This window comes from Geotrypetes seraphini, chromosome 7 (genome assembly GCF_902459505.1).
Source record: "Geotrypetes seraphini chromosome 7, aGeoSer1.1, whole genome shotgun sequence".
NCBI classification, from domain to species: Eukaryota; Metazoa; Chordata; class Amphibia; order Gymnophiona; family Dermophiidae; genus Geotrypetes; species Geotrypetes seraphini.
The window spans coordinates 18,409,207-18,433,710 of record NC_047090.1 but is presented as its reverse complement, the minus strand read 5'-3'; the positions used below and the strand labels follow the sequence as shown (position 1 = coordinate 18,433,710).

Genomic DNA, 24,504 nt, shown 5'->3' with positions numbered 1-24,504 from the left:
CCTTGGACGCAGAGAAGGCCTTTGATAGGTAGAATGGGCCTTCATGTATCAAGCAATGGAATGGTTTGGTATAGGTTCAGGATTTATACAAATGATCCAAACATTGTATAGCTTCCCTGCTGCTAGATTATATATTAATAATAATTTCTCAGAGAGTTTTAGTCTGCAGAGGGGGGTTAGAAAAGGCTGTCCTTTGTCTCCTTTGCTTTTTGATATTGTATTAGAACCCTTGTTATTAGCTATTCAACAAGCGAAGGAGATACAGGGTATTCCTTATTCAGATCGGGAATATAAAGTTTCTGCTTATGCAGATGATATATTGCTTCATTTGAGAATCCCGAAACAACCATTCCAAGCTTACTAGAATTAATAGAAAAATTTGGAAAATTTTTAGGGTACAAGATAAATTGGAGTAAATCAGAAGTTCTTCCACTTAATGTCCATTGTACAAAAGGTTTGTTTGAAACATTCCCCTTTCTATGGAAAGAGGACAGAATAAAATATTTAGCCATTTGGATAAGAAACACATTGGAAGAAACAATGAAAGTGAATGAAAAATTTTTATTACAGAGGGTAACAGAAATGTGTGAGCAATGGAATCCTTTACATCTTTCTTGATGGGGGAGAGTTCAAACTATTAAAATGATGGTTCTGCCTGTGATTTATCAAATGGGTATGTTACCTGTTTTTTTTCAGGGGTCCTTTTATCAAAAGTTAAATTGTATTCTTACAAAATTTATTTGGCTGGGCAAAAAGGCTAGAATTGCTTTAGTATCTCTTCAAAAACCAATTACAGAGGGAGGGGTAAATTTTCCCAACTTTTATATATTATGGCTTTCTGGAAATCAATTTGGGGCCAAATTAATGGTTTGTTAGAAAATCATGTGGCATTATCGCATGATACAATATTATTTGTCTATGAGGGCCAAATATGTTGACGGACAGACACCAGAGGGTGGTGGAAAATGGAATTCGCTCAGAGGAGGGTCAGGTGAGTAGTAGAGTGCCTCAAGGATCAGTGTTAAGCCCAATTCTGTTCAATATGTTTGTGAGCGACATTGCTGAAGGGTTAGAAGGTAAGGTTAGCCTTTTTGTGGATGATACCAAAATTTATAACAGAGTCGACACCTCGGAGGGAGTGGAAAATATGAAAAAGGATCTGCAAAAGTAGAAGAATGGTCTAGCGTCCGACAACTAAAATTCAATGCGATGAAGTGCAGAGTGATGCATTGAGGGGGGAGGTAGAAATCCGAAGGAACTGTATGGACTGGGAGGTAAGAGGCTGATAAGCATAGATGGAGAGAGGAACCTTGGGGTGATTATGTCTGAGGATCTAAAGCCGGTGGCTGTAGCCAGAAGGATGCTAGCCGGAATAGAAAGAGGAGTAACCAGCAGAAGACGGGAGGAGCTGATGCCACTGTGCCTCCTATGGGAGGAGCTTTATGCATCTGGGCCAATCAGAGGCTTAGGCCCTTCCCCAGATTCATCAGTGAGGAGCCTAAGGCTCTGATTGGCCCAGATGACTAAGGCCCCGCTCATAGGAAGGGCCTTAAACAACCTAGGCCAATCAGAGCCTCAGGCACCTCCCCGGTGCATCCTAGGATGCACCAGGGAGGGAAAGGCCTGCCATTTTGAAGAGGCGGGCCAGTTGGCTGGAGGGAGTAGGCATCCCTCCAGCCATCCATCTAAAGTAATGTAAGGGGGAGAGGACGGGGATTGTCGGAGTCTTGGGGAGGGTGTTACGTGGTGGCAGGAGAACGTGGGTTTCTCTTCCGCTGCTGAGGAGGGTTGGGAGTGTGTTGGTTGGCAGCAGGAGAGATTGGGCATCTCTCTCGCTGCCGGGGAGATGTTGTTTGCGGTGGGGGTTTTGTTTGCGGCAGGAGAGAGTGGGCATCTCTCCTGCTGCCCGGGGGCGAGGTTGTATTTGGCGGGAGAGAGTGGGCATCTCTCCCACTGCTGAGTGGGGCTATAATACACATACTCAAGAAGCGAGCTTTTACCACTCCCACTTAAAAAATAATAATAACTACAATTTATGAGAATCATGTAATTTTTTTTTCATTAGCTACAGTCAAAACACACACCACAAGATACACTTTTAACAGTGCTGGCACTGTATCACACCCCCGGACCAGTTGCTGATTTTTGTCACCAAAAGTCACCGCCGCTCTGAAGTTTGAATTTTTGCATGCGTGGAGAGAATAAAAATCTGCCTCCTGGTGCACATCAATATCAGCTCTAGTCCTACCTAATTAGAAATTTTGTTTATGTAATGTGGAATACCATATCCAGGTATGTACTCTAAGGTTACACATGGAACTCCTGAGGCAATTTTATAAAACCTATTAAGAACATTAAAATTACTCTCATATAGGGTTGGTTTCCTAAGGCATTACACCTCATATCCCTATACAATCACTGAGATTATTTACCTTACAGGGTATGAGAAGTTGTGTAGGTTCCTTCCTGCTTTCTTCTCCCTCAGCTTCCTTTCTCCATACCAGTGGAGACTGGGTCCTTATGTTTTGGTCTCTGTGCTCATCACACAGTTTGCTCAAGTTCCCCTCTAGGAGGCGCCGTTGAACCACACTGTGTGGCTGCTGGCTCCACATAACACACAAATAGAAAGAGAAAAATATATTTGAACATTAGGAGCATTATACAGATAGTTAGAAATAATAGCCATGATCTTGGCTCTGATATACTGTAGAATGGAAGTTACTTTAGAAGACTTATTCACAATTTTCACACAGATTTTCTGATATTTACATGTAAAAATGACATTCTAATGTAAAAGGCAATTTCAGAAAGGGCACAATATACACGTGGATGCTCATATGTAAAAATGTAAGGATTTAAAAAACAAACTGCAGACTCCTATGTACCAGATGCAGGCAATGTTTATTATACCAAATATTTTATGCAGTTGAAAATACCACCTTATAACAAACCAAGTGACCTGACACGGTCCGTGTTTTGGAAAACACTCCTTCCTCAGAGGTCCATGGTTGCTAAGGTATAAAGTAAACCGCAATAAAAGGTATAAAACAACCGCCTGTATGGTATCCTTCTCCACTTAGAGTGTGCGACGCAAAACTAGTAGATCGTGTCAGGTCCCTTGGTTTGTTATAAGGTGGTATTTTCAACTGCATAAAATATTTGGTATAATAAACATTGCCTGTATCTGGTACATAGGAGTCTGCAGTTTGGTTTTTGTTTTTTGCTTTGGCTGGTGATACTGCAGTTTTCGTTGGATTCCTTTGTGTTGTCCAAAATGTAAGGATTGGGCATGGCCTGGGCAGGTAAAAAAAAAAAATCTATATGTGTACTCTCCATTTCATAAAAGGAATACATATATGGGACTTTATATTTCCATGTGGGGATTTAAAGCTGCTCCCTGGCCCTTATAGGTTTTTAAAAAGTTCCCAGCTCTGTACAGGAGAGATTAAGGGAGAATTCCTCCTTAACCCTCCCTCTGTTTATTTCCACCTCCAAAATGAAAATAAATAAGATAGTGGTCTCTGTATTTAATTATCAGGATTCTCATACCTATGTCACCTGTTCCTAAAGTATCTAGACAACTGATCCTCTGTTCTCTCTCCCCTCCCATCCCGAGGGCACTCAGTTTATTTATTAGACGTCTGTGTGGAACACTGTCAAAGGCTTTGCTAAAATCTAAATACACCTCATCTAGCACATATTCTCTATCCAATTGTATGATCACCCAGTTAAAGAAATTGATCAGATTTGTCTGATAAGGCCTACCTCTAGTGAATCCATGTTGCCTCTGGTCCTGTAATCCACAGGATGCCAGAAACTTCACCATTCTCTGTTTTAAAAGCATTTTCATTAATTTGCTTACCACAGAAGTCAGACTTACCGGCCTGTAATTCCCTACTTCTTCTTTACTTCCACTTTTGTGGAGAGGGACCACATCTGCCCTTCTCTAGTCTTCCGGTATCACTTCCGACTTTAGAGACTTGTTGACAAGGTCAGTCAGCAAAGCTACCAGAACTTTCCTAAGTTCCTTCAGCACCCTCGGATATATACCATCTGGCCTCATCGCTTTGTCTACCTTTATTTTAGCTAGCTTCTCACGAACACAACCCTCTGAAAATTAATCAGGGTCTATTACTCCATGATCCCTATTCACGTTTGTCTTCAGCAGTCCTGTTCCCAGCGCTTCAGCCGTGAACACAAAACAGAAATATTTGTTAAGCAATTCGGCCTTTTCTTTATCAGCTTCTACATATTCCTCCCCTTCACCTTTGAGTCTCACAATGCCACTTTTGCACTTCTTCCTGTGACTAAAAAAATGTCTTGTCTCCCCATTTTACCGTGTCAGCTATTTTTTCATCCATTTGGATCTTTGCTTTCCTGACTATACGACCAGCCTCTGTTAACTTTTCCAGATATTTTTGCCTGTCTTCCACTTTCTGAGATTCTTTTGTAGTTTATGAAAGCTAACCTTTTATTCCTTATATTCTCAGCGACTACTTTTTTTTTTTTAAATCTTTATTCATTTCAAATCTTAAATCACACCAATGAAGTATCACACCAATGTAAATATATTCACCATTCCCTCTTTCCAAATTGATCCAAAGGTGCCTCTTCCTTGCCCTGCAAATCCTGTAATTGTGTGGCTTTAATATGATCTTTAACATCTTTAACTCATCTTCTTTCTTGTAAATCCACACTCTGTTCCTGGAACCCGCCTTGGGAGTTGCTAATTCGCCGATTGTCTGCCTCGATAATAATACCTGTTCCTAAAGTATCTAGACAACTGATCCTCTCTTCTCTCTCCCCTCTATAGCGATTAACTTGTTCTATTGATCACTCTCTCCTCAAAAATGGATTTCCTGTTCTATTAACCCTCTTCTTCCTCCCCTCTTAAAGTCAATCAATTTGTATTTTTGCTTAATCTTTGTAAACCGCATAGAACTTCACGGTATTGCGGTATATAAGCTATTATTATTATTATTATTATATAACGCTACTCCCACTCCCTTTCTTCCTACCCTGTCTTTCCTGAGCAGATTATAGCCCGGTATAACTACATCCCAGTCATTATTCTCTGTGAACCACGTCTCCGTAATCGCCACTATATCCAACTCCTCTTCTTCCATCACAGCTTCTAGATCCAGAATCTTGATTCCCATACTTCGAGCATTCCTATACAGTATAATCTCATTATAACGGACTCGCTTATAATGGAATATCGTCTATAGCGGACGAGGTCCACTAGTCCCGGCCGTGTGCCTTTACGAACATGCAGAAAAGCACCGCTTATAGCGGACTCGCATATAACAGAATTTCGCATATCACGGACAAACAATTTGGTCCCCAGAGCAGCTTTTAGCTGTAGTTTTGTTCGGCTATAATGGACATGCAGGCTCTGCCTACAAGGTGTGCGGCGTGTCGGTGATACAGTATCAAAATGCGTACATCACTAAAACATATGAAATAAATGCAACCCAGAAGAAAATGACAGATTATTTTTCTTTCCAGTACAGTGCAACACAATGCTTTAGTTTAGAACATCTTTTAGTGTTCTGTTTTTGCAATCATTTCGTGTCATACCAATGTTTTGCTGAGTTTTGTTATTGATGTTGCTGATATGCTTGTGCAGTGACTGTTGTTCACTGATTGTACGTTGTTTCAAATTGACCTAAATAAAGTTTTTTAAAAAATGCGACTCTGGATATAACGGACTGTTTTGCCAGGCCCCTTGAAGTCCATTATGAGATTATACTGTATACCGCTTTCCAGACATTGTCCCTTTTTCCCATCCGTGTAGAAGTATTCAGTGATTTACTTACCTGAGGGCTTATACTCACCTGGAAGCTTTGATCACCCTGCCCCATCACTTCTAGTTTAAAGCCCTGTTCAGTAGATTAGCCAGCCTGCCGGCAAAGACACTTCTTCCTTTCTTTGATAGGAGGGAGGCCTTAAACACCTTGGACCAATCAGAGCGTTAGGCCCCTCCCCGGTGCATCCCAAGATGCACCAGGGAGGGGAATGCCCAGTTAGACGATACAGCAGCAGCTGAAATGAGGATGTCCGTCTGCGTCCTGCCAGCTCATCTGTTTAAGTAAGGGGGAGGGGGTCACTACTAGCAGGAGAGAGTAGATATCTCTCCTGTTGCGGGGGGGGGGGGGGGGGCAGTCAGGATTATTTTAAATTATTTTTTTATTTGCAGCAGGAGAGAGTGTGCATCTCTCCTGCTGCTGGGTGGAGGGTCATGGCCAGGATGTTAGGTAAGGGGTGTTGTGATGCAGCAGAAAGAATGGGCATCTCTCCCGCTGCATCACAACACAAGGGCAGCAGGAGAGTGTGGTTTGTTTTTTATGTAGGAATGTAGGAAACCTTCGCTGCTATCTGCTGATCATATTTGCATGCAAGATTTTTTAAGAATGTCTCGAGTTTTTAGATTCGGTATCAAAATGGTTGCCTTAACAGACCGTTACTTTTTAATGTGAATTTTTGAAAATCCTGGCTAGAGAAAGCTCCCTGTTTCTAGACTGAGACAATCAGCCAGAAAGCTGTCACCCTTTCCCCAAGACCAGCAGAGGGGGTGAAGTTTGGAGCATGGTAAAAGCCTAAATGCTGCTGAGAGACTGGGAGAGGTCAGAGAGAGAATGCGTCTCTCTCCAGAGATGGAGATGGAGATGGGAAATAGACACCTTTGTGCCAACAAAAGCTCAGTCTGCAAAGGTGGAGTGTATGGACTTCCAAGAATCAGGATTTAAGCTGGTGTAAATGTGAGTCTGCGAGTTTGCTTTGAATAATTCCTGTGGCTTTAAACCTGAAAAGGACTCTTTCTTTTTTTTTTTTTTTTATGAATATTTATTTACCTGAAGGAAGTTCTGAACATTTTCTGAGGAAACTCTGCAAGAAAGGACTGCTGCATGTGTTATTGCAGAGTTTGTGATTTCATTTGCCTTATACCAGTGAGGAACGTTTGCTGCTGGAGCCCAGTGCAGGCTGCTGGAGCTAATTAAATCACTTGTTACCAGCTGTTCACATGAGTTGCCCTGAAAAGGGAAGAGTAGCAGGGAATGTGAAAACTGAAGGCGAATGCCAATCTTTTGTGTTTTAGTTTGAACTTAGCTATCTTGTTGAGCAGGGAAAGAGCAGAGTGTGATACTAATATATTTAAGAGCAGTAGCCAACGGACAAGCTGTTTTGGTTTGAACAACCTGCTGAACCAGGAGTTTCCTGGAAGTGGCCATTTGGAAGCTCGGAAGCTCTTTTTCCCACCTTTAAATTCCTTTAAGCAGAAACAGATACAGTGGTGCCTCACACAACGAACTTAATTCGTTCCAGGAGCAAGTTTGTTATGCGAAAAGTTCGTTATGTGAAACGCGTTTTCCCATAACAATACATGTTAAAAAAAATAATTCGTTCTGCAGCATAAAATATGCTAAGATGACATAAAAAAAGATAAATTTGTCAAAATGGTGAAAATGGTGGTCTTGCTGAGGCCAAACTCTTTGACGAGGTCACACTGTTTTACCCCACATTCACTCCTTCTAATTATTTCCCGCTTCATTTCAACAGAAATCACCTTCCTGCTGTTTTTAGAAGCCATGATATATAAAAAATATTGAGTTTATCTTAAAAGGACGACTGTATACAGTGAGAGAGGGCAGTTAAGCGCAGTGACTAACGACTGCCTGCAGTGCCTGCGCGGAAGGATGCAATACATCGGCAGCTCGGGCGACTTCGTTGTGTGAAATGAAGTTCGTTGTGTGAAACGAAGTTCATTGTGTGAAGTTCGTTGTGTGAAACGAAGTTCGTTGTGTGAATCAAGACATGAAGTTCGTTGTGTGCAGCGTTCGTTGTGCGAGGCGTTCGTTATGCGAGGCATCACTGTACTCTGATATATCATGTTTTGTTTGAGAGCCTGATTTTTCATATACTGTCTCACATAAGGAGTTTGTGTTTTTGTTGCTTGCTGTGGCGGCAGCAGAGTATTGCTATGATTTACAATAAAAGCTTTGGAACTGAAGCCATTCTGACATTTGCACTTTACTAAACAACAGACTATACCGTAACCTCTCACACAGATTAAGGAGAACTCAGAGCCTATTCATTCGCCCCCCTCTCAATGGCACTCGACGAAAGAAACTATACGACAGCCTTTTAGCGACACAGGCAGCAAAAATTGACACTACCATCTGCAATCTACTGATCAATTCAACAGACATCAAAGTATTCCGAAAAGAAATCAAAACTCATCTCTTCAAAAAACACTTCCCATCATCAAAACCTCACCATAGCACTAGAAAATACTCTTATGAACACCACCATCACCACCATTACAACACCTCAACATTGTACAACTCACTTCAGTATCCCGACTGTATTATCTCTATTCATCACTACAACCTATTATTATTTACTATTTGCTTCAATTTCTCCTGGAAATATCCAGACTAACATTTGTAACTTGATACATTCTTGATTCTATGTACTATAACGCTCCTGGAAATGTCCAGTCTTCTAACTTGTAATCCGCTTAGAACCGCAAGGCACAAGCGGAATAGAAATCACTAATGTAATGTAATGTAATGTAATTATCAAGAAAGAAAAGTTTACTTACCAGTGTTATCCAGAAAGCCACACTCTAAACCTGGTAAAACTAGACCTGAGAGTTCCCCAAGTTACAGGGGACACACCAGACTAATATCTGTGGGAGACAGCCCGGACCCCACACCTCCTAGTTTTATATATTAACAAAGTGGGATATCTTTAAATAAATTTATATTTCTAGTGCACATTTTTTGGACATACTATTTGATTTGGAATATTCGTAAATTTTGTTAGCAATTAAGATATATCTCATTTCCTACTTACCCAATATTTCTATAATTTGTTTGCATGTGTCGGTTAGAAAAATGGGCGGAGAAATGGCAGATGAAGTTCAACGTGGAGAAATGCAAGGTAATGCATTTAGGCAGTAAAAATAAGGAATATGAGTACAGAATGTCAGGTGCAACTCTGGGAAAAAGTGAACAAGAAAGGGATCTGGGTGTACTGATAGATAGGACCCTGAAGCCGTCGGCACAATGCGCGGCAGCGGCAAATAAGGCAAATAGAATGTTGGGCATGATAAAGAAAGGAATCTCGAGTAGATCGGAGAAAGTTATAATGCCGCTTTATAGGGCAATGGTCAGACCCCACTTGGAATACTGCATCCAACATTGGTCTCCCTACTTAAAGAAGGATATAAAACTGCTGGAGAGGGTGCAGAGACGAGCAACAAAACTGGTGAAGGGTATGGAGAGACTGGAATATGAGGATAGACTTATAACACTAGGATTGTTCTCCCTTGAGAAAAGGAGAATGCGTGGGGATATGATCGAGACCTTCAAAATACTGAAAGGAATCGACAAAATAGAGCAGAGAAGATTATTTACATTGTCCAATTTGACACGGACAAGAGGACATGAAATGAAGCTAAGGGGGGGCAAGTTCAGGACTAATATCAGGAAGTTCTGCTTCACACAGAGAGTGGTTGACATCTGGAATACTCTCCCAGGGGAGATTATTGCGGAATCGACAGTCCTAGGCTTCAAAAGCAAACTAGATGCATATCTCCTTGAGAGAGGCATATAAAGATATGGTTGGCTATAAAATAAGCCAGGTGTATACCTAGCAGGGCCTCCGCGTGTGCGGATCGCCGGACTTGATGGACCGAAGGTCTGATCCGGAGATGGCGCTTCTTATGTTCTTATGATGGGTAGGACGTTTCATTTGAAAACCCATTTTCTAGTTTTTGATACTGTTTTTGCACGGAAGAGCATTCTGGGCATCCACCACCCTAGCCATGAAAAAGTATTTTGTGATCAAGGGTATCAAAGGGCTCCTTTTACAAAGGTGCGCTAGCACTCGCACAAAGATTAGCGCACCGTAGTTGAAAAATGATTGCCTGCTTAAAAGGAGGCGGTAGCAGCTAGCGCACGCGGCATTTTGGCATGCGCTAAACGTGCGCTAAAACTGCTAGCGCACCTTTGTAAAAGGAGCCCAAAGGTAGATGAGATAAGCAAATATTTCATTAATGAGGCTCCCACTCTTTCAGCCAAAACAACAGTAAAGGTCATCCAGCATTCTAATGTCATCACTTTATTGCTGTACTGAATCCTGGCTTCAGCATAAATAAGTCATGAGATGAGTGCTTAGAAGGCTTTCTTTTTGATGCTGTTTTCTTTCTTCACCAGTTCTCCTATTAATTATTTACTTCTATTGTTTGCTGAAAGGAAACAACACTATTAATCTTGGCACAGTTTCTTTAAGTAGCTCAGCAACAAACAGCTAACACCAAACCAGCCTGTATTAAGAGGACCATGATATGGTAAGGCAAGTTACTCAACAATACATAAGATTGAAATAAAAGCAAGGAATACAAACAAGCTCAAAATATTCAGCTTCAAAAGTAACTAAACCTTAATTCAAAGCCTGGAAATGTTTCAGCACTATTAAAAAAAACAAACTTCTTCAAGATTCTGGGCCTACAGCTGAAACATCAATAAGCAAACACATTAAACACAGTAATTAATGATGGCAGACAAAGATCTGCATGGTCAAAACAGCTTGCCCAACAAGGCAAAGCTACACCTGCTTCTTTGTGCTGGCCATAGTCATTCATGATTAAAACACTGAGGGGCATATTGGAATCAATTCCACTGACATATGAGGCGGTCATATGTGGAACATTATTACATGCTAAGCCCCCTATGGATCGATATAAATGTCTTTTCCTTATCATGACCGGGATAACCATGCAAATGGTAACCCGAAATTGGAAGAATTACGATTGAAAGGGCACATTTGAAAGGATACGTTTTCTGTCTCTGTCTATGCTGGAGGTAATCAAAAACTTGATGTTTGGGAAGAGGTCATTTAATCATGTTAACGAAGTTAGCTGTCTGAGACAATGAAGGCTCAACCCCCCACTGCCATGTACTGGTTGAGAGTGATAAGGGAAGCTTTTAACACCTTTTTATTTAAACAATGAAGTACATATCCTGCTCATTCACCCACCCACCCCTTTTTAGTGTTGATTACTTTTTTGAAGCCTATGTATCCTGTCACCAGATATGGTCTGTACTTACCTCATCTGCTAATACCACTAACCCATGTAAAAGATATATAAATGAATGTAAACTAAATAATCCGATCATTCTTCAAAAAGAAGCAATTCCTACTACTGGTACAATCTCTAATCCTTGGGATGCTGGACTACTGCAACATACTATACCTACCATGTCCCGCAACCATGATGAAGCAATTGCAGACGGTGCAGAATACAGCCCTGAAACTTGTCTATTCACTAAAAAAATATGACCATATCACAGAGGCATACCATGACTCGCATTGGCTTCCAATAGAAGCGAGAGTGAACTTCAAATTCTACTGCTTACTTTACAAGGCTATCAACGGAAGAAGCCCAACTTACTGGAATAACAGACTAAATCAATCCTCCTCAATCAGACACAGAAGAACACATTCACTATTCTATTACCCACCATCCAAAAATGTCAAAATAAAAAAACTTTATGACAACCTAATAGCCTCCAAAGCAGCTAAGTTGGACAAACAACTCACCACTCTGTTATCTTCATCCACAGATTACAAAACCTTCAAGAAAGAAATTAAAACCATACTCTTCAAAAAACACGTTAAACCTATCAAGCACAACAATCCGAACCCAACATCCAACACTCTATAAACCCTTAGTACTCTCTAATTTTTCTAGTTACCAAACATTATCTAAAACCCATAATTCTCCCTTAAAATTTTATTTTATCGTTTAATCTATTACTTCAAAGTTGAAATGTAATTCTTGTTTTAGATTGGATGTAATCCGCCTTGAACCTCAAGGTAATGGCGGAATAGAAATCACTAATGTAATGTAATGTAATTTGGTAAGAGGGGGGGGAGAAAATGATTGTTCTAAGTATAAATTGTATGTTTAATAATATGTTTTATGAACTATTTATGTTCAGATATTTGTATTGCATTGTCAAAGTTTAAAAATCAATAAAGATTTATAAAAAAAAAGAAATAAGCAAATGTTGGCAAATATTAGTACATGTAAAGAAAAATTAGTCAAATAGGTGTAATGATTAATTCAATAAAAAGATTACTCCTTAATTCAATTTTCTACATATTTTTACTTACCGTATTTTTCGCTCTATAAGACGCACTTTTTTCCCCCCAAAAAAATGAGTGGAAATAAAGGTGCATCTTATGGAGCGAATACTAACTAACCCCCTCCCACCTTAATTCCTCTGGCAGTCCAGCACTGCTTTCTCCTGAGCGGCACCGGCAGAGTCAGAGCAGCAAGAAGGCAGGTGCAAGTTTTTCGCTTCCTGCCTTGTTGTCCTGCGCCACGCCCTCAAATTGTCAAACGCATTGAAGTACTTGACATTGCGTTTACAACAAATTTTTAATAAACTGGGGCAGCCATTGGCAGAGCGGCGCGGGATAAGGCAGGAAGTGAAAAACTTGCGCCTGCATTCTTGCCGCTGCCGCTTGGGAGAAAGCAGAAGGGAAGTGCAGGGGTGAAAGCTCCTGCCCTACAACACTGGACCACCAGAGGAGTTAAGGTAAGGGGGGGCCCTGCCTGCCTCTGGGTGGGGGGCCCTCCCTCCCTGCCTGCTTGCCCCGGGGTGGGGGCCCTGCCGGGGCATTGGGGACCCTGCCTCCCTGCCACTAGGCTTGCCTGCCTGCCTGTCACTAGGCCACTAGGCCTGCTTTCCGGCCACAAGACTACAAGGCCTGCCTGCCCAGTCTCTGCCTGCCCTGTGCCCTGTCCAGGCCTATCACCAGAGGAAGGACAGGGTACAGAGCCTGGCAGGGAGGGGGGACAGGGTGCAGAGCCTGGCAAGTAGTGTGGGGTTGGGTGAAGAGCCTGGCAGGGCGAATTTGGTTCAGAATGTTTTTTTTCTTGCTTCCCTTCTCTAAATCTAGGGTGCGTCTTATGGAGCGAAAAATACGGTATTTATAAATATAGCTACCACACTATCTTAAACTAAAAATAAAATTATTTTTCTACCTTTGTTGTATGGCTATTTACTTTTTTCAATTGTGTTGGTATCAGTTTCTGGTTTTCAGTATCTCCCCTTTTGTTTCTCCCATCATCTTTCTCCTCTCTATCTTCCTGCCCTCCCCCCCAATATCTGCCCTCTCTCTCCTCTGTTCTATCCAGAATTTATCTTCCCCACTTCTATACAGCAACTGCTCCCTCTTTCTCCCCTTCTTTCCATATCTTCCTCTTTTCTATCTACCATCTAGTGTTGGCAACCTTTCTTGTCTCTCCTCCACTTTCATCATCTCCCACTTTCACTTCCCTCTTCCATTATCTCCCATCTTTGTCTCTTCCCAACACCATCTGCTCTTTCTTTCCCTCTTCCATCCAGTATAGTGGTACCTCAGAATCCAAATACCCCAGAACTCAAACAACTTGGAATCCAAACTTTTTTTAAAAAAAATTTTGCCCCAGAATCCAAATGCTGCTTTGGAATCCGAACATACGGGAACTGCAAGCATTGCTCAGTCCAAAGCTTCCCCTCTGACGCAGCTTCCTGTTTCCGCGGAACGCGTCAGCGGGAAGCTTTGGGCTGAGCACTGCTTGCAGTTGCTATTGCCGATCTTGCTGTCTATGCTGGCAGGGGCCCGATCTTGCTGTCTATGCCAGGGGTGCCCGATCTTGCTGTCTATGCTAGTGGGAGCCCAATCTTGTTGTCTATGCCACAGCGCATTGTTCCTATACAGCCCTCAGGCCATTTACATGTATATTAGCCATATGTCCAGCAGAAAATAAGAGCAAGAGGAAAGCTGTTAGAGCTTAAGAAAGAGCTTATTGCTAAGCATGAAAGCAGTACATGTGTGGTTGATCTCGCTACTATGTTTGGGTTGCCTAAATCGACTGTGTGTACGACTTTGACAAATAAAGAACCTATCAAAGCAGCTGATGTGGCCAAAGGAGTTACTACACTGATCTCTAGGAGATCAAAAAGTATGGAAGAGATGGAAAAACTGCTCTGTATTTGGATTAATGAAAGACAGCTTGCTGGTGATGTGATTTCTGAGACAATCATTTGTGAGAAAGCCAAGGTTCTTCACAATGATCTAATGAAAGGCTTGCTTGACACTACTGATGAAAAGGAGGAGTTTAAAGCAGTAGAGGGTGGTTCGAGAACTTTAAGAAAAGGACGGGGATCCATAGCGTTGTTATACATGGGGAGGCAGCCAATTCTAATTTGGAAGCAGCTGAAAAGTTTGTAAAGGAGTTTAAGGAGTTTGTGATCAGTGAGGGCAATGTTTTGAACCAAGTGTTCAATTGTGATGAAACTGGCCTCTTTTGGAAAAAGATTCCCAGGCGAACATCCATCTCAAAGGAAGAAAAAGTCTGTGCCAGGCCATAAGCCAATGAAATACCACCTTACTCTGTTGGTGTGTTGTAATGCTAGTGGGGCCTGCAGGATCAAAACTCTCCTTGTATATCATTCAGAAAACCCATGGGTCTTTAAGAAGAATAATACCATTAAGAGCAAACTTAATGTTATGTGGAGATCGAATGTGAAAGCATGGGTTACCAGGCAGTTCTTCACTGAGTGGATACATGAGGAGTTTGCTCCTCGTGTAAAGGCTTATCTGCAGGAGAAAAACCTCCTGATAAAGGCTCTCCTTGTTCTCGACAATGCTTCTACACATCCACCAGGGCTGGAGGATAACTTGATGGGTGAATATAGCTTCATCAAGATAAAATTTTTGCCCCCCAAGGACCAGCAGGTGATCTCAAACTTCCAAAAACTGTACACCAAGGCTATGTTCCAGAAATGTTATGAAGTTACAAATGAAACGGAACTGACTCTCCGAGAGTTCTGGAAGGATCACTACAATATCCTCCATTGCCTAAGAATCATTGAGAAAGCATGGAGGGAAGTGTCTTTGAGGACATTGATCTCTGCCTGGAAAAATCACTGGCCAGAATGTGTTGCTGAAAGGAACGTTGAAGGCTTTGAGGAATCACCTGTTGTTCCTGACATCGTATCTCTGGGCAAGTCCATGGGTTTGGAAGTCAGTGAAGAGGATGTCAACGAATTAGTGGATGATCACAGGACAGAGCTGACAACGGAAGACCTTCAGCACCTCAACCAGCACCAGCAGAAAGAAGTAGCAGAAGAAATTTTTTCAAGGGAGGAAGAGGGAGACGCAGGTACCATACCCACTGCTGAAATCAAGGGTCTGCTCAGCATTTGGTCAAAAATACATGCAGTCATAGAGAAGTGGCACCCCGATAAAGCCCTTGTTAACATGTGTGTTAACTTATTCAATGATAACATCATTGAACATCTTAAAAAAGTTCATAAAGGTCGCCATCAGTAGACCACTTTGGAATGTTGGTTCGCAAAAGACACCACCAGCATGCAGACATCTGAACCACATGATGCCAACATGAAAGGTGACCCCAAGCCCTCTACAAGTGGTACCTTTGCAAAGAGCCTAAAAAGGAGTAGAATGCAGACACCTGAACTACCTGATGCCAACATGGAAGGTGGCCCCAAGCCCTCTACAAGTGGTACCTTGGCAAAGAGCCTAAAAAGGAGCAGAATGCAGACACCTGCCTGGTAACATATGCTTTCACATTCTATCTCCACCTGAACCACCTGATGCTAATCTGAAAAGTGACTTGCCTTCCAAACAATAATCTCTCTCCTGTTCCAGGTTCCACATCATGATTCGTTATCACTGGTTACTTTACATTACTGTACTGAACATTACTTTACTGTACTGTATTATCATTGGTTAATATTTGAGAGTGTTATGAATAAAGAATTACAAAACAAATCCAGTGTGTTTACTGTTAAATTTATTTGAAAACCTGAGTTTGTGGGACCTAGTAACGGATTAATCCAGTTTCTATTATTTTCAATGGGAAAAATTGTCTTGGAACTCGAACGGGGTTCTGGAAAGGAATAAGTTCGAATTCCAAGGTACCATTGTATCTGCCTTCTGTCTTCCCCTTACTCTTCTATAAAACATTTGTCTCTTCTCTCTTTCCATCCAGTGTCTTTCTCTCTCTCATCTCCTCCTCCTGAGTAACCCTTTGAGGCTCCTTTGAGCTATATTTTTCTATAATTAAACTAAACTAAACCTTAAGCTTATATAACATATCTTCTCTATAAGAATAGAGCTTGACACGGTTTACAGAAAATTAAAGAAAAAATACAATAGGGATAGGGATAATATAGAAGGAAACAAAGATCACAATTTTGAAAAAAGCCAAGTTTTCAGATGCATATGAAGCTTAGATCAGACAATCTTTCTTGATTTTTTCTATTCTCATTTAGATTAAGTCTTTTTTATAAAAAAAAAAAAAAAAAACCCCAATTACTTTTAGACCAAGTTTCACCAAAAATCTTTTAATACCCCTCCTGATGTTCTTCCCTAAATGTTTTTCTTTTTGGTTTTTCTTTTTTATTTTTAAACAAATGTAGTTTATCCTTGTATTCCTTATGTATCTTTAAATAATTATGGATAAGATTGTATGTTTATTGTTTTAAATGGTTTTCATTTGTCCCCCCAAATTATTATTGTTATACGCATTGAAATTACTTGATATTGCGTTCAAATCAAAACCTTAATAAACTTGAAACTTGAAACTATTGATTTTCCTAACTTCAATAGTGCAATGCACAAATATATAACATATAATAAGACAATAAAAGCACATTCAACTTACAAATATGCATAACCAACCATTTTCTCCCACCCACCCAATGATTATTCAATAAAACACAGAAACATATATTTTCCCAATAACCTTACCCTTTTCAAATTAATAATACCCTCCCATCATCCCTCCACCCCAACTGTAAATACTCAAAGGTCAAAATTATGACAGAAATAACCCCCCCCCTCACCCTTCCCTAGATGTGTATGAAAATAAACAAAAACTGACTCATAAACTATAGTTTGTAATCGTAATTTTTTTAATATTGTAAGTTAATATGTATTGTTCTGTTTTGGACGACCTGGGAAGAAAAGGGTACATCAAGGAAGACAAACAAATTGCAGACAGACTAAATTCCTTCTTTGCGTCTGTTTTTACGAAGGAGGACACCGCATCAATATCCAAAACAGTGAAAGTGTTCAAGGGAGTAATAGAGGACAGCTTCACCACGGTAGAAGTGGATTTGGACCAGATATACTACCAGATCGACAAACTTAAAAGTGACAAATCCCCTGGACCGGATGGAATTCACCCGAGAGTCTTAAAAGAACTGAAGGTAGAAATTGGGGGACTACTGCAAAACCTTGCCAACCTGTCAATTAGAACTGGACAGATACCGGATGACTGGAAGATAGTGAACGTCATGCCATTTTTCAAAAAAGGATCAAGAGGAGAACCGGGCAACTACAGACCTGTGAGTCTTACGTCTGTCCCTGGAAAGATGGTTGAAGCACTGATTAAAGATAGCATAGTCCGGCACTTGGATACTCATGACCTGATGAAAACCAGTCAACACGGCTTCAGGAAAGGGAAGTCATGTTTGACGAATTTACTTCAATTTTTTGAGACAGTGAACAAACAAATCGATGGTGGACAACCGGTGGATATAATATACTTAGACTTCCAGAAAGCGTTTGACAAGGTTCCACATGAAAGACTTCTCAAGAAACTACAAAGCCATGGAATAGAGGGAGACATACTGAGATGGATAGGCAAATGGCTGGAGAACAGAATGCAGAGGGTGGGCATAAATGGGAAGTTCTCAGACTGGGAGAAAGTGACTAGTGGTGTGCCCCAGGGCTCGGTACTTGGGCCCATCTTATTCAATATTTTCATCAATGACCTGGAAGAAGGAACGTCCAGTGAGATCATCAAGTTTGCAGACGACACAAAGCTATGCCGGGCAATCAGATCACAGAAGGATAGCGAGGAACTTGTGTCAGTTAGAGAAATGGGCAGAGAAGTGGCAGATGAAGTTTAATGTGGAAAAGTGCAAAGTAATGCATCTGGGCAGAAAGAACAAGGAACACGAGTATAGAATGTCAGGTGCAACTCTGGGTAAGAGCGAACAAGAAAAGGACCTGGGTGTACTGATAGATAGGACCCTGAAACTGTCAGCGCAATGCGCGGCGGCGGCAAAGAAAGCAAATAGAATGTTAGGCATGATAAAGAAAGGAATCACGAGTAGATCAGAGAAACTTATAATGCCGCTTTATAGAGCAATGGTCAGGCCACACTTGGAATACTGTGTCCAACACTGGTCTCCCTACCTAAAGAAGGATATAAAACTGCAGGAGAGGGTGAAGAGGCGAGCAACGAAGCTAGTAAAAGGTATGGAGAACTTGGATTACAAAGAACGACTTAGGAAACTGGGACTGTTCTCCCTTGAGAAAAGGAGACTGCGAGGGAAAATGATCAAGACTTTCAAAATATTGAAAGGAATCGACAAAATAGAGCAGGAAAAAAAGTTATTTACAATGTCCAATGTGACACGGACAAGAGGACATGGACTGAAGCTAAGGGGGGACAAGTTCAGGACAAATATCAGGAAGTTCTGCTTCACGCAATGAGTGGTGGACACCTGGAATGCTCTCCCAGAAGAGGTAATTGCGGAATCCACCGTTCTAGGATTTAAGGGTAAGTTAGATGTACATCTCCTTAAGAGTGGCATAAAGTGACATAGGTAAGGGTAAACTAGATGCACATCTCCTTATGAGAAGCTTAGAGTGATATGGGGACTAAAACTATGCCAGGGTACACCTGGCGGGGCCTTCGCGTGTGCAGATTGCCGGACTTGATGGACCTATGGTCTGTTCCGGAGATGGCACTTCTTATGTTCTTTTGCGAGGCCATGTTTTCCTCCTGCTCTGTTGAAGTTCAAGTAAACAGGACACTACAGAGTCCCGTGGTTCCAGTCTGGCAATAAACTCCAGGCTGAAAAGGAGAAATGCTGGGCATGATGCACTGCTGCTCTTCTCAGCTTGTGTGGTGGTGAGAGAGAGGTGATAAAGAGTTGCAGGGAAAGCAATGGAGGGCACCAGTGCCAGTTGTCACTGACTCCTGGTCCCTTTGCATAATTCTGGGCAGCAATTGCAGAATTTAACACAAAAGGGGAATTTTATGCAAATTTGACAATGCTGCAGATGCACAGAATTCCGGTGATGGGATAATCGCTCGCCAGACACCAGCGCGCCGACAAGCCAGCGCTGACAATTCGGCGCAAGAAAGAAGTGTGCCTTGGAAAAACTTAATTTTAAAGAGCTCCGAAGCGGGGTGTGAGTGGGGAACCCCCCACTTTACTACATAGTGTTCGCGCTGCCATTGGGGGGGTGTACAACCCCCCAAATTTATAGAGAAAACGGAACTTTTCCCAAACAAAATCGGAAAAAGTTCCGTTTTCTCTATAATGCAGGGTCCAACTCCCCCACCCAACAGCAGCGCGAACACTATGTAGTAAAGTGGGGGGGGGGGGGGTTCTCCACTCATATTCCGCTTCGGAGCTCTTTAAAATTAAGTTTTTCAGCGGCGCGCTTCTTTCTTGTGCCGAATTGTCAGCGCGCTGGTGTCTCACGCGTGACAGACTATGAACCCAGAATTCCGCAAGAGGAAGGCAGTATGTATAGTAGACAAAGTTATTTTGTCCAATAGCCACTTCACTGTTATCAGAGCCTCAGGCGTGACAAATTTAGATGTCCTGTGCTTCAGTTCAAGTATTAGGAACACTAGGTAAACCTATTTCCTTGCAACTCCTCAACCTTTCTGTCCCCATCCCTGAGATTCTGATAATTAGCTTTAACAATCTTGATCACTCCAAGGCTACCCTTCCCAGAACAATCTTTTTAAAATGTTTAAAGGGATATCACACTCAGTGGCGTACCTAACTTATGTATGAAAAACATGATTTTTAGTAACAAGCCACATGTCACACATGAGTACCTAGGAAAAGGCAGCATCTTACATACTGCAGTGAGCAGTACAACATCAATATACCCATTGTAAAACTAAACAAGCCAGACTAGTACAGATCAATCCTACACAGTCAATCCTAACAGAAAACCATGTCTTTTCGAACACACAGAACACAGAAAACACCTTCACCTATTATGTAATCACAAACTAACCCCTCCCCCTTTTACAAAACTATAGTGTGGTTTTTAGCCATGGTAGGTAGAATTCTGAACATCAGAGCTGCTACCATCACGGCCGGCGCTAAAAAAACGCTCCACAGTTTTGTAGAAGGGGGGATAAAATAGAAATACATAGACCAATGTTAAATTGAACCAGCAAGAAGCTGGACTCTGCATACAATGCAACACCACAGAAACAGTGACACATGTCTCCTAAAGCAATAAATAAATAAGAAAATTTTTGTTCTACCTTTGTCTTCGCTGGTTTCTGCTTTCCTCATCTTCTTGTTACTCTTCCTTCCATCCACTGTCTGCCGTCTCTCTGTCCCTATATGGCATCTTCTCTCCTTCTAAGCCCCTTCCAGAAACTGTATGCCTCCCCCTTCCATCTCTCTTTTCATTCCCATTGGTCTGGCATCTCTCTCCTCTCCTTCCCCACTCCCACACCTCTCCTCTGCAATCCCTTTCCCTTTTTTCCCTCATTTTCCTTTTCAATTTATTTTCTGCATCCATCTAGATTACGTTCTTACTACCCTCTCATTCATCTAGTACCTTCTCTTCTCTCTGTCCACTTCCATCATCTTCTTCCCTCTTTCTCTCCTCCCATTTCCTTCCTGCATTTGCTCCCTTATCTCTCCCATCCACACTTCCATCTAGCATAGGCTCCCCCTCTACTTTCCCCACTACCATCCAATGTCTGCCCTTTCTCTCTCCATCCACCCCCTTCAATCAGCATCTGCCCCCTTTCTTTCCCTCCAATCCAATTACATCCAGTATCCTTTCCCCTTATGCCTCTCTCCCCTTTCCCTGCACAACAATTCCATCAGTACCACCCTACCCCCTTTCTCTCCCTCCACCACTCTTCTATACCATAAGTCCTGCTGCCTCCTCTCCCTTCATGCAGTAGGATCCCGCAATGAGTACGTCTGCCGGCTCTGATCCAGAAGATGTAAGTTACGTCGGAGGGGGTGGACCCGGCAGATGCAGTCATTGCAACTCCCTGCATCTGCCGGGTCCACCCTCTCCGACGTAACTTACTTCTTCCGGAGCAGAGCCAGCAGACGTATTCATCGCGAGACCTTCCTGCACCTCAGTGCGGCTGCTGACTCTGCTCCAGAGCAAGTACATCGGAGGGGGTGCACCGGCAGCCACGCCGAGGTGCAGGTATTTTTCAACAGTAGGGCAGGATGTTCTGGACCGCTATGGGCGTGCACCCGGGGCAGACTGCCCCCCCCACGCCTCCCCCTTAGTACGCCACTGATCACTGATCACTTTTAAATATTAAACTCTGGTGAGTATTTAATGACAATTTCCAAAAATCATTTATCCAGGTACATAGCTAACTAAATGGGTTGTTTGAAAAGTGCAGTGCTTCCTAAGGAACATAAAAGTGTGCACTGATGGTCCTTTGAGTTTGGCTGTCAGGACCGATTGCTTTGCTATGACTGCAGAATATGTAATGTAATTTATTTCTTATATACCGCTAAACTCCGTTATGCAGCTATGCTTTGCTATGACTGCAGACTGTTACACTATGAAGACAGTCCGCAGCTTCCCCTAGGACAGGGGTGTCAAAGTCCCTCCTCGAGGGCTGCAATCCAATCAGGTTTTCAAGATTTCCCCAATGAATATGCATGAGATTATTAGCATCCAATGAAAGCAGTGCATGGAAATAGATCTCATGCATATTCATTGGGGAAATCCTGAAAACCCAACTGGATTGCAGCCCTCGAGGAAGGACTTTGACACTCCTGACCTAGGAAGAAGAGAGCCCAGTTAAGAGCAAGGTGCAAAAAATATGTGTGTGTATTATTACATATGCAGTATATGCAGCAGCCAGACTTTCACAATTAAAAAGCCCCGATAAATAAATTTCACAGCTATTGCTGCTGAATAAAAAATGAGGGATCAGGGATGACGGGAGACTACGTGCACAAAGGTAACATTCACCAAAAGTTACCACTGCAAAGCAGATATGGGCAAGGACAGGGAGGAAAATGAAGGGGATGATCCTACTCATGTGATAGTTTTTGTGGCTCATTTCCGCAATATCCCTAACCCACCCAGGGAGCAAAAAGCCAGGCTCTGGGAATCAGACCTTCCTGCTTTTATTGAATCAACATCTATTTGGGGATTTGGGTTTAGGTTTAGGTTTGTTTTTTTGGGGGGCGGGGGTCCCGTTTTAAAGAACAGGAACAATCTTTGGAAAGCTTTGGAGGTTAACCCTTTCAGGACCATAAGGATCGTAGGCCAATTTTTGTGGTTTTGACAACATTTTTATGGTAAAAAGGGCTTGCAGATGCCAAAAAATTTATTTTTTTTGTGAAATATCATTATTTTTTTTAAAAAAAATCACACTTCTGGCTTACGGACAGTGTGGCAAGTGAATCTTCTCGTCAATCTGGCAACGACGCTAATGAATGAATGTCGGAACCAGTTTGTTTACATAAAGGCAGTATCATATGGAATCCGTACATATCAAATTTAGAACTGTAGACTATCCCAATCAAAATGTATAGGATTTTAAAGTTATGGGACAAATATGTCCCTTGGTCCTGAAAGGGTTAAAGAAATTCCTCCTTACTAACTGTTGGAAGTAGTTAAGTTAGAGCTCATTGTTAAAGCTACAATATCCTTTGTTCTTGTGGAGCCCTAAGAAAAGAAGTGGGATAGCATTAAAATTCAGACAGAAACCCAAAGAGGGTGAAATTGCATTCCTCTCCATCCCTCTAATGCTGTCAATTCAAATGGCACAGTAACTTCTCAGTCAAAGCTTAGCTAAATAATCCCTCTACCTATTTCAGGAAGTCTTAATATAGCCCTCAACTTTGGCAAAATGTAAAGGGGAAGCTGGAAATTTGAATGCCCCCCCCCCCTCCCATATGCTGCAGACCTTGTTGATCAGAATTAGATCGGTTCTAAGTGGACTCACCAGGTCCTTCGAGGTCCCGAGTCTTTTTAGCTGGTCCAGGGGCAGCAAATCTGCAGAGTCCTTGTGCACAAACTGGGTGGCCTGCTTTAAACGCCTCTGCTGGTGCAGGAGAGCTTTATCCCTCAGGTTTGCTTCCTTTCGCTTCGGGTCGGAATCTCCTTCCTCCGCGTCCCCTCGCCTTGCATCCACATCGACTTTGTTCACCCCACCTGTTCTGCTCATGGCGAGATGTTAGCATGCGTCTGGCGGTGACACCAAAGCGCACGAGTAGCACTGGCAACCCCACCAAACAATCCTGTTTTGCCTTAGTTCCTCTGTTTTCCTTCCCTTTTGTCTTTCTTTCCTCTCGGACCAATGTGTGTGCGGGTTGTTGTTGTTTTTTAAGCACTCTATGCATCGTTTTTCCTCCTCCTCCCTCCCCATCGATTGCTCTCCCTCTTGTCTTTAACTCTCTCTGGTATACTTGACTGTGGCTCCACCTTTTCCAGAAGGAAGATCCTGTAGTGAAATTTCACGTCATGAATACATTGCAGTGGAGAGAAGAGGTTATGCTAGCAAGGAAGAAACTCTGCTTCTTTCTTGTTTCAGTGGTTTAGTAGTCTTTACAGAAATCTTCCCTTGTGATGACAATATAAGGAAGATGATTTCTAGAAATAGCAACGTCTGTATATTCTAGGTAGGATTTGCTGCCTGTCACTGCCAATGTCCTTAGTACCCACATCATTTGTTGTATTCTCCACTGTGTGTCTTGCCTCTATCCCGTCCCTCCCTTCCCCCCGCCAATATAAGGAACGTCACATCTCTACATTTCAATCGATAAAGTGTGACGATGGGCAAGTGAGAAGAACAAAGTGGAAAATAAACAGGATTTAGGAAATCTCTGTAACTCCCATAAATAAATTAGCCACCCTTATATACTGCGGTAGCTGGAAAAGTGTCTCCCCCTCCCCCCCCCCCCCCCACCCTCCGCGTTAGTGTACTGTATAATATTAAACACAGGCATGTGGAACCTAAAAATAGTTACCACTCACACATTTAAATTTTAAGAATGAAAAGCCCACTGGTGACCACAGAGCACAGGCATGACAAGCTGAATGATAGATGCTTTGTATGCTATGCACTCAGACATGGTGCCACAGTCACTGCAGCAGACTTGAGGGAGGAGTGGATCTGACAGGGAGGGAATCTGGTTAGCAAGGGCTCAGGAAGTAAAAGTAAGGAATAATTTTTTTTGTAGGACAGAGATGTGATACAAGGGAAACAGAGGGGAATGAGAAGACAAAAGTGGACAGGGAATGCCAATGTTAGTGAGAAGAAATAGGTTACTGATAAAGAGGCAGAATGAAGTGGATGGCAAAAGAAATAGGAAATGGCATAATGAAGACAAGTAACCCCACATCCTCGCCTTCACCAGCCTG

The 24,504-nt window shown here is 42.2% G+C and overlaps 1 protein-coding gene across 1 annotated transcript in view; it reads right to left on the bottom strand.

Annotated features, from left to right (window-relative positions):
- The window catches only part of NRIP2 (nuclear receptor interacting protein 2), a 58,294-nt gene extending 34,749 nt beyond the window's left edge, over positions 1 to 23,545 (bottom strand). Inside the window, exons 1-2 of the mRNA XM_033953481.1 lie at positions 23,087 to 23,545; positions 2,433 to 2,600 (exon numbers count right to left, since the gene is read on the bottom strand). Coding sequence (XP_033809372.1) covers positions 2,433 to 2,600; positions 23,087 to 23,308 — 390 coding nt within the window. The 5' untranslated portion in view covers positions 23,309 to 23,545. The remainder of the gene's footprint in view (positions 1 to 2,432; positions 2,601 to 23,086) is intronic.
- Between the last annotated feature and the right edge of the window lie 959 nt (positions 23,546 to 24,504).